The sequence below is a fragment of the Cebus imitator genome, unplaced genomic scaffold (genome assembly GCF_001604975.1).
Source record: "Cebus imitator isolate Cc_AM_T3 unplaced genomic scaffold, Cebus_imitator-1.0 Scaffold509, whole genome shotgun sequence".
NCBI classification, from domain to species: Eukaryota; Metazoa; Chordata; class Mammalia; order Primates; family Cebidae; genus Cebus; species Cebus imitator.
The window spans coordinates 1,345,630-1,354,369 of NW_016107824.1; the positions used below are offsets into that span (position 1 = coordinate 1,345,630).

General features: G+C 59.7%; 2 protein-coding genes across 3 annotated transcripts in view; one reads left to right on the forward strand and one right to left on the reverse strand.

The window, feature by feature from the left end:
* LOC108292851 (AFG3-like protein 1) overlaps positions 1-2,033 on the forward strand; it is a 37,884-nt gene extending 35,851 nt beyond the window's left edge. The window contains exons 13-15 of the mRNA XM_017513986.2: positions 27-237; positions 314-508; positions 651-2,033. Of these exons, the coding sequence (XP_017369475.2) occupies positions 27-237; positions 314-508; positions 651-869 (625 nt within the window). The 3' untranslated portion in view covers positions 870-2,033. The remainder of the gene's footprint in view (positions 1-26; positions 238-313; positions 509-650) is intronic.
* Positions 2,034-3,780: 1,747 nt separating this feature from the next.
* Positions 3,781-8,740, reverse strand: part of DBNDD1 (dysbindin domain containing 1) — a 13,164-nt gene continuing 8,204 nt past the window's right edge. For both annotated transcript variants that reach the window (XM_037733259.1, XM_017513985.2), the window contains exons 2-4: positions 6,572-6,718; positions 5,930-6,070; positions 3,781-5,433 (exon numbers count right to left, since the gene is read on the reverse strand). In XM_037733259.1, coding sequence (XP_037589187.1) covers positions 5,276-5,433; positions 5,930-6,002 — 231 coding nt within the window. In that variant the 5' untranslated portion in view covers positions 6,003-6,070; positions 6,572-6,718 and the 3' untranslated portion in view covers positions 3,781-5,275. The remainder of the gene's footprint in view (positions 5,434-5,929; positions 6,071-6,571; positions 6,719-8,740) is intronic.

An 8,740-nucleotide genomic window follows, 5' to 3' on the forward strand; every position in this document is an offset into this window, starting at 1 on the left:
GAGCATGGGGTGATGGGCATGTGTCATCTCCTGCAGGTGTCCATCATCCCCCGGGGCAAGGGGCTGGGCTATGCGCAGTACCTGCCGAGGGAGCAGCACCTCTATACCCAGGAGCAGCTCTTCGATCGCATGTGCATGATGCTTGGGGGCAGGGTGGCTGAGCAGCTATGCTTCGGGCAGGTCACTACGGGGGCTCAGGATGACCTGAGGAAGGTCACCCAGAGCGCCTATGCCCAGGTAAAGCGTGGGCATCCCCTGGGGTGGGCTGCAGGCGACTGTCGGGCCAGGCTCACCCCGGGTTCCGTACTTCTAGATTGTGCAGTTTGGGATGAGTGAGAAGCTGGGCCAGGTGTCCTTCGACTTTCCCCAACAAGGCAAGGCCCTGGTGGAGAAGCCATACAGCGAGGCAACTGCCCAGCTCATCGATGAGGAGGTCCGGTGCCTCATCTGCGCCGCCTACAAGCGCACCCTGGACCTGCTGACACAGTGTTGGGAGCATGTGGAGAAGGTTAGTGTGGCCTCTGCCGAGATGGCTGGGTCATGGGTCCCATGTTGGGTCACATTCAGGCCACACCTATCCTTGGGCTTGCTCAGCTCTGGGATGTGAGCACGTCCTCAGAGCTGTCTGACAAGTGGGCCATTGTTTCCAGGTGGGCCAGCGGCTCCTGGAGAAGGAAGTGCTGGAGAAGGCAGACATGGTGGAGCTGTTGGGTCCCCGGCCCTTCGCGGAGAAGTCCACCTACGAGGAGTTTGTGGAGGGCATGGGTGGCCTGGAGGAGGACACGTCCCTACCCGCAGGGCTGGAGGGCTGCAACCGGGGACAGGAGGAGGGAGACGTAGAGCAGCCTGTACAGGGGAGGTCTTTGTAGCCACTGGTGGAGCTCAGGTGACTCAGATTTCCTGGGACCTTTGCAGAGCAGCTGGAGAAGCTCGCCAAAAACAAATTAAAACGTGACAGCTGCTAACTGGTGTTTTAGATGAGGGTGCTCTGAGCCCGCATGCAGGGCATGGGGTGGGCGGAAGGGCTGCCCTGAGTCCCTGGGCCCTGCTGCTAGAGGACAGTTGGGTCCGGGTTAGAGGGAGGGGAGCAGGGCTCTCCCGTGGTGCTGAGGACGGGGTGGTGCCTGTCTGGGAACCCTGTGCGCAGCTTCAGGAGGGGCTTGATGGGGCATCTGGAGACACTGGACCTTCCTGGGGCCTGCCTCTGTGGAGGAGTGTTGATGTGGTCGTAAAGTCACTCAGAGGAGTCTGGGCCCAGCACGGAAACCGTCTCAGTTTGGTAGAATTCAGAACACCAGCCAGTTGTCAGTGGAAAGTCAGGTTTCTTAAGCAGCTGTTTGGATGGGTAGAAACTCATCTGCTGATCTGTCCTTCAGAGGGAAAGCCCACTCCACCCACAGGTGCGTGGCTGAGGGGGGATGGCAGAACTGTGGGGCTCCATACCTAAGGTTCCATGCCCGGGCAACCCCCACCTCTGCCTGCACCTAGGCCCCATGGCAGCCCTGCTCTGAGTGTGAGGGACGTGAGTTGCCTGGCAAAACCTGGAACGCCTGGGGTTCCACTCTGGGGCACCCCTGGCCTCTACCTGCTGCCGGGCCCGAGGCAGCCCTGCTCTGAGTGCGAGGGACGTGAGTTGCCTAGCAAAACCTGGAACGCCTGGGGTTCCACCCCTGGCCTCTACCTGCTGCCGGGCCCGAGGCAGCCCTGCTCTGAGTGCGAGGGACCTGATTTGCTAAGCAAACCTGGCACCTATCCTTGGGGTGGAGGTGCTTTAACCACAGATGTGTCTGAACTTAAGACTGCATCATCAACTTCTGCTAAGTCTTGGAGGGGAAGCTCTGCAGGGCCCTGGCTGGCTCAGGGGTGTTTGTGGAGAGGCTGTGGTCCTGAGCCCTCAGCATGTGGCTGCCTCTGGCCCTGGTGCCTGTTTATGAACCCTTTTCCCGGGGCTGAGTGGCTCCTAATAAAAGGAAGGCCCCGTCTGGGCTTTGAGCTCCAGGCCCTTTGGTGCCTCAGGAGGCACCAAACTTTAACTGAGGGAGGCTTTGCTTTTTCTTAACTGGGGTGTGGGGGACTCGGTGAGGATGTCCGTGTGCTTTCTCCAGGACACAACCTGCCTCCAGGACTCACTGGGGTCAGCAGCAGCAGGGCTGTGTAGTGTCAGCCCCGACCACTGCCGTTTGAGGGGTGGATGCACGTCTGGGTGACCTGGGATGGGAACAGGGGAGATACCCTTTTGCAGATGTCCTGGGTGAGCGGCAGGAGGAGGTGGCCCTGCTGGCTGCGCTGGGCATAGTTTGTTCTCAGCCTGTGTCTCGGCCTAGGCCCGACCGCATTGGGACTTCATAGTACGTTATGCAAATTGCTTGCGACTTTTGTCCCGGAGCCGTAGAAATATAATTTCCAACTGGGGTGAGCATGTTCAACTTTTGCTGTTTGCAAAGGGCACATCATTGAACTCAAAAACTCTCCAGCACTCAGCCTTCATCATGGCCTCCACCAGACCCAGAGTGGCTGAGCCGCTTGGGGTCTGCTTGGGGCTGGGTCTTGGTCCCTCAGATGGAGGCAGGGGTACTCCCTCAACCCCAGCAGGCCCCGCGACATCGTAGCATCTGGCGGGGCCTCCAGGATGCAGGGTGGTCACGGGGTTGTGGAAGGTCACGGCCCTGGCCCCTCCGACACCCCTGGGAGAGCCTGGGCGTCCGTTTGGTCACCTCCCAGGCAGTTGCGTGTGCCTGCGGCCCTTCATGATAATCTGCTTGTGGGAGGCACAAGAACCCTCCAGAACTGTCTTCTTGGCGCCTGCCTTCGCCCTCACCTTGTTAGGGCTGTCACGCGCCTTCCCCCAGCCTTCCCACCTGTGTCCTTCACAAATTAGTCCTGAAGTAAATCTGGAGCCGTCTCACTCCGTGAATCCACACACCCACTTTCCACGGTCTTTTCCCACCTGTCCTGAGTGTGACCCGCAGTTTGCCCTCATCTGCCTGTTGGGGTGGCTCAGCTCCACCTTTGCGGAGAAGCACCATCACCCAAGCGGTGTGATGCCTCTGGGCACTGTAGTCTGTGCTGTGGCACTCTGTGCACCCTTCGGGGACATGAGCCTTCAGCCGCTCTATTTGTCAGCCTGCCCGCCTCCCTCTGCCAGAAGGGAAGGTGGGATGGGGTGGAATGCCTGCTCCTGGCAGCAGCTGTGCACCCTTAGAGAAGGCAGAGCACCGACCGAGGCCGCGTCTGGGGAAGGCGGGGCACCGACCGAGGCGGCGTCTGGGGAAGGCAGAGCACTGACTGAGGCTGTTTCTGGTCCACGGTCATAAGACACCTGGCTGAAAATTTTCACGTGTGGGAGGTCCAGATTTCTCAGAGCCCAGCATGAAAGCACACAGAGCCCCGTGGGCCTGGCAGAAAGCAGGTCACCCCTGGCCGGGCTCATGGCATCTCGCTCCATGAGTAATGACTGGGTAGGAGTTTTGGCCTCATCTGGTGCCTCCTCGTGACCAGTGCTAGTGGCCACTGGGACAGGAGTGTGTCGAGAGTGACTCCCCTGCCTGGGCCCCCTTCATGGTGTATGTGGGGCAGGACTTACCCCCTTAATCCTCCCTTCTGTTGTAAGTACAACACCCGCCCCAGAGGTGACCCAAGTGAGCACAGCACAGCACAGCAGAGCTCTCGGGCTCCAGCAGCTGGGGAACGATCTGGGCCAGGGCAGCTCAGCCCACGCCCCTCAGCAGGCACCTCCTCGTGCACTCTGGTGTTGGGAAGGAAGAGACTGCAGCCAGGCCATCAAACCCGCAGTGATGTTTTAATCCCACTGTTTGTACATGAGCTCTGTGGAACCTCAGCAAGAAGGATGGAAGATTGGGAGGAAGACCCTGGTGGGTGGAGGTGTGGCCAGGGGTGCAAGCATACTTTCATGGGACTGAGAGAGCGAGCTGCTGGGCTCCGTTCCTGGAAACCAGGGCTGGAGACCTGGCTGAGGGAGGAACTGGATGGCAGAGCAATGCTGAGAGGCAGGGAGTGGCTGAGAAGTGGGAGCAGGTGCCGCCTCTAAAGCCCCCTACACAGAAGGAGCTCAGGGTATGCCTGGGCATCTCCAGAAGCTCTGCCAACAAGGCCCAAGAGCCTGTTTTCCTTCCCCAGAAGTGTGCTCATGGGAAATGGGCGGGGGCTGGTTGGCTTGGGGATGGAGAGCAAGCTCACACTTTCATGTCAAACTCATTAAACTCACTCTTTGACTTGCTGTCGAGCAAGAAGCCTTTTCTGTGACCATCAGCATGTGACCATTGGGACGGCGTGAGCTGGGGCCCCCAGACACCCCCAGAGTAGAGGAAGGAGGGCCTGTCAGCCTCCCCTCCTGCTCCCTGGACACAGACCCATGGGGTCCCATGGGCCCCAAACCTGCCCAGCAAGTTTAAGGGCTGTGGGCAGGCCATGTATCCGGGCAGTGGGATGTGAGCATAGACGAGGATGTGGCCTCGTCATGGGTGCAGGACAGGGAGAGGGTGAACCCCACCCTGAGAGCATTCGGGAGGTGTCGCCAAGTTTCTGAGGCAGTCTGGTGATTTTTGGTGTTCTAAGCTAAGGAGGGATGGACGTGGCTTCACGCAGGGGTCAGGAGAAGCAGGTGCAGGTCTCAGAGCTGAGACATGGGGCGGCGACCCTGGTGAGACAGTGGCTCCATGGGGCAGAAGAAGGGGCAAGATGGGAACGATGGGAATTTTGGGGCCGCTCCTCCATGTGCTTTGCTGGACAGCACAGTGTCCCATTAGCCAAACCCACTTCTGGCTTCTGAGCTGGGTAGCAGGGAAAATGTGGAGGTTGGAGCACACCCAGGAATTCCTGGAGTGGCTCTCACAGGCCTAGGTCCCCCTCACTCCAAGGCCGCCGTGGCCCGCTCCACTCCTCACTGCGTGCCTGGCAGTGACTCCATCATGCTGTCTTCCCGATTTGGGGCTCAGGAATGAGCTGGACATAAGGCCACTGGGCTGTGCTTGTGCTGCGGCCCCCGGAGGCATCCAGGGGCCCCATGTGTCCCCCAGGAAAGCCGCTGGTCTCCAAGTGAGGCTAAGACCTGTGCCCAGCAGACAAGGCAGGCCTTGGGGTTGGCAGGGAGCCTCCTCCACAGCGCCTCCAACCCTGATTCACTGTGTCAGGACGTGACGGCTGGAACCTCGTGGGAGGACGCAGTGTGTCTGCTGGGTCAGGACTGCCCAGATCTGCCATCGTGGTGGTGTTCTGACCCCAGCCCTGCAGCAGCTAGAGAGCAGGCAGAGATGGCCTAGTCCTCCTGGGGCCTCTCCACAGTGAGAAACGTGTCCAGGACCGCAGCCTGCCGCTCGGGGTCGCCTAGGGGCTGCTTCTCTCGGTTCTGCTCAGCCCTTGTCCTCGTCCAGGAAGGGGAGCGCAGGCAGCCGGCCCGGGGCAGCGGGTGCAGACCTTGGGGGGGGATGCAAGAAGGGGGCTCAGTGTGGCTGGGAGGCCTGGGCGGGTGTGTGGGAAGGGGGCTCAGTGTGGCTGGGAGGCCTGGGGGGATATGGGAAGGGGGCTCAGTGTGACGGAGTCTTGCTCTGTCACCCAGGCTGGAATGCAGTGGCGCGATCTTGGCTCACTGCAACCTCTTGTCTCCCAGGTTCAAGTGATTCTCCTGCCTCAGCCTCCCGAGTAGCTGGGAGTACAGGCGCATGCCACATGCTTGGCTAATTTTTGTATTTTTTTTAGTAGAGACTGGGTTTCACCACAGTGACCAGGCTTGAACTCCTGACCTTGGGATCTGCCTGACTCGGCTAAAAAGTAACGTTTTAAGCAGCTTCTAGTTGGGCAATAGCAGCATGGTGAAGTGGTGATGGACTTTTGCCAAAACACATGGTCAACCCAGGACTTCCCAAGGGGCCTCATCTCACCACACACACCTCAGCTCCGACGCCGGCCTCACCTGCTGGGGACTCAGTGTTGAGGTTCTCGTCATCTGAGTCAGCGAAGACCTCGGCCAGCTCCTGGTCGGACATGTCGGTCAGTTCAGTGAGGTCCAGGAGGTCAAAGTGGACCTCCAGAGAGGAGACACTGCTCAGAGGCTCTGAGGGCAGATGGGGTACGGTCAGTCCTCAGGCCCTCCCTCAAGACTGATGAGAGGTCTGGGGGTCTAGAGGGCAGAAGGGGTGCGGTCAGCCCTCAGGTCCTCCCACAAGGCTGCTCAGAGGCTCTGAGGGCAGAGCAGATACGGTCAGCCCTCAGGTCCTCCTACGAGCCTGATGAGGTCTGAGGGTCTAGAGGGCAGGGGGGTACAGTCAGAGCCCTGGGGTAGTCTAGGAGAGTGTGCACTGTGTCTTCCCACAAGGCTCGTGGGTGAACCACAGCTTCCTGCAACGCCCAACACCGGGAGGGTGTCATGGGTGCTGCGCACACTCTAGACTAGAAAGCTTTCCCTTGACAGGTGGTGCAGCTGACACCCAGAGCACCACAGCTGCGAGAGCCCATCACCCAGATCCCTAGCGAGTGTTTGGACCCTGCTTCCTCATCTCCTGGGGGAGCTCACAGGGTCCCCATAGAGTGCGCTGGGCAGGGGAGCAGTACTTACGCCTCCTCTCTGTGACTTGCAGAAGCCCTGGGGCTGGTATTGGGATGCCCCCCACCTCCTCCTCCACAGGTGTGTGGCCACTGTCCCCTGTTCCGTGGGCTGGGACACCCAGTGCGGCCTGCGGCACCTCAGCCTCCTTAACGATCTCTGCATCCAAAGACACAGGGCGTCACCTCAAGACCCACAGGGCTCCCACTTCCCCCCAGGACGCGGGACTGGGTGTGAGGACATGGCACATCCGTTCTCCTTTGAAGCCCTGGGCAATGACCAGCAGGTGATGGGATGGCTGGGCTTGTGGCTTCATGCTCAAACCCCAGGCAAGGGCTTGAGGGGGCTTCAGGGAGGCTGGCTTCCCCTTCCCCTTGGGCCCTGGCCTCCCCAGTGAACAAGGAATCTGAGGTCCAGATCACCCTTGGTACCCAAGCACCCAGGAAGGCAGCACCATGCAGGCCGTGCCATGGCAAGTTCCACAAGGCCCGCATGGCTGCACCCCAGGACCGTCCTGGCCTCTGATCTCTGGCTCAGCCCAGGGTCCCCTGAAGCCTTGCCAGTGGATTTCCATGCCCAGCCTCTAGCTCCCTGCTCCTCTCCACTGTGGACTGACTTTTCCTTTTAAAACCCTATGTCGTTGTGTTCGAATTCAAAGTAATGCGTTCTCAGTAAATGAAAGTTAAAGCCAGGAGGAACAGGCAGGGCTGACATTCTGTCACCCTTAGCCATCAGCCACGCCCCACAGTTGGGCAGATATTCCAGGTTTTTCCCATGCATTTCTTTTTTCTTTTTTTGAGACAGCCTCGCTCTTTCGCCAGGCTGGAGTGCAGTGGCGTGATCGCAGCTCACTGCAATCTGCCTCCCGGGTTCAAGCTATTCTGCGTCAGCCTCCTGTGTAGCTGGGATTACGGGGGCGCACCACCACGCCCAGCTAATTTTTTTTGTATTTTTAGTGGAGATGGGGTTTCACCCTGTTAGTCAGGCTGGTCTTGAACTCCTGACCTTGTGATCCACTTGCCTCTGCCTCTCAAAGTGCTGAGTGCTGGGATTACAGGCATGAGCCCCTGCACCTGGCCCAACTGTTCCTTTTTTTTTTTTTGAGACGAAGTCTTGCTCTGTCACCCAGGCTGGGAGTGCAGTGGTGCGGCCTCAGCTCACTGCAGCCTCCGCCTCCTGAGTAGCTGGGATTACAGGTGCCCAGCACCACACTGAACTAATTTTTATATTTTTGGTAGAGATGGGGTTTCGCCATGTTGGTCAGGCTGGTCTTAGTTACAGGCATGAGCCACTGCGCCTGGCCTAACTGTTCCATTTTTATAGTTAACAATTGTTTTGTCAGGTGAGAGCAGGAGGCCCTCGGCTGCAAAGCCTGGGACACTGGGGACTCTTGTGTCTGTCCCTCCAGATCCCCTCAGCCCCGCCCCAAGCCTTCCCAGCCGCTCACCTTGTCATCCACATCGTCCCAGTGGGCACCTCACTTGCCACAGGCAGCCAGAGGGTCCCATTAGCCAGAGTCAGGCCTATCCCTGAGTGCTGGATGCCCTTTGGCCCTAACCCCTGCAGGTCCATCTCTTAGGGGAGAGACAAAGCACCCGATTACCCCTGGGCCCATTGCCCCTGCAGGAACCCCTCTCCAGATGGGCCTCCTTCCCTCAGCTGCTTCCTGGACCCCCTTCCAGGGATGCCAGCACCCCCACCACACTTGTCAGATGGACAAAGGCCCTCCCACTCCTGCCAGTGGCACCCTGAGGACCCCGTGGGGTATTTTTAGCAAGCCCCCAGTGGTGAGCACTGATCATAGCTGGGTGTGCTTGAAGTCAAGGGAGCCAGCTGCTTCCGTGAGGGTCTCCCTGTGGGGCCGCAGCTGGGATTCACAGAGCCAACAGCTAGCTGCCTGTGAAGGGTGGGCCTGCCTTCCTATGGCACTAGCCAGCAGCCTGGATACTGCCAGGTGGCCCTAGTGGGTCTGGAGCATCCGCACCCCCACTCCTCCCCAGCAGAGTCGAGGATGCCTCAGGTGCCTGGCCTCTGAGTGAGGAGCACCTCCACCCCTCCCCAGCAGAGTCGAGGATGGCTCAGGTGCCTGGCGTCTGAGTGAGGAGCACCCCCACCCCTCCCCAGCGGAGTCGAGGATGCCTCAGGTGCCTGGCGTCTGAGTGAGGAGCACCCCCACCCCTC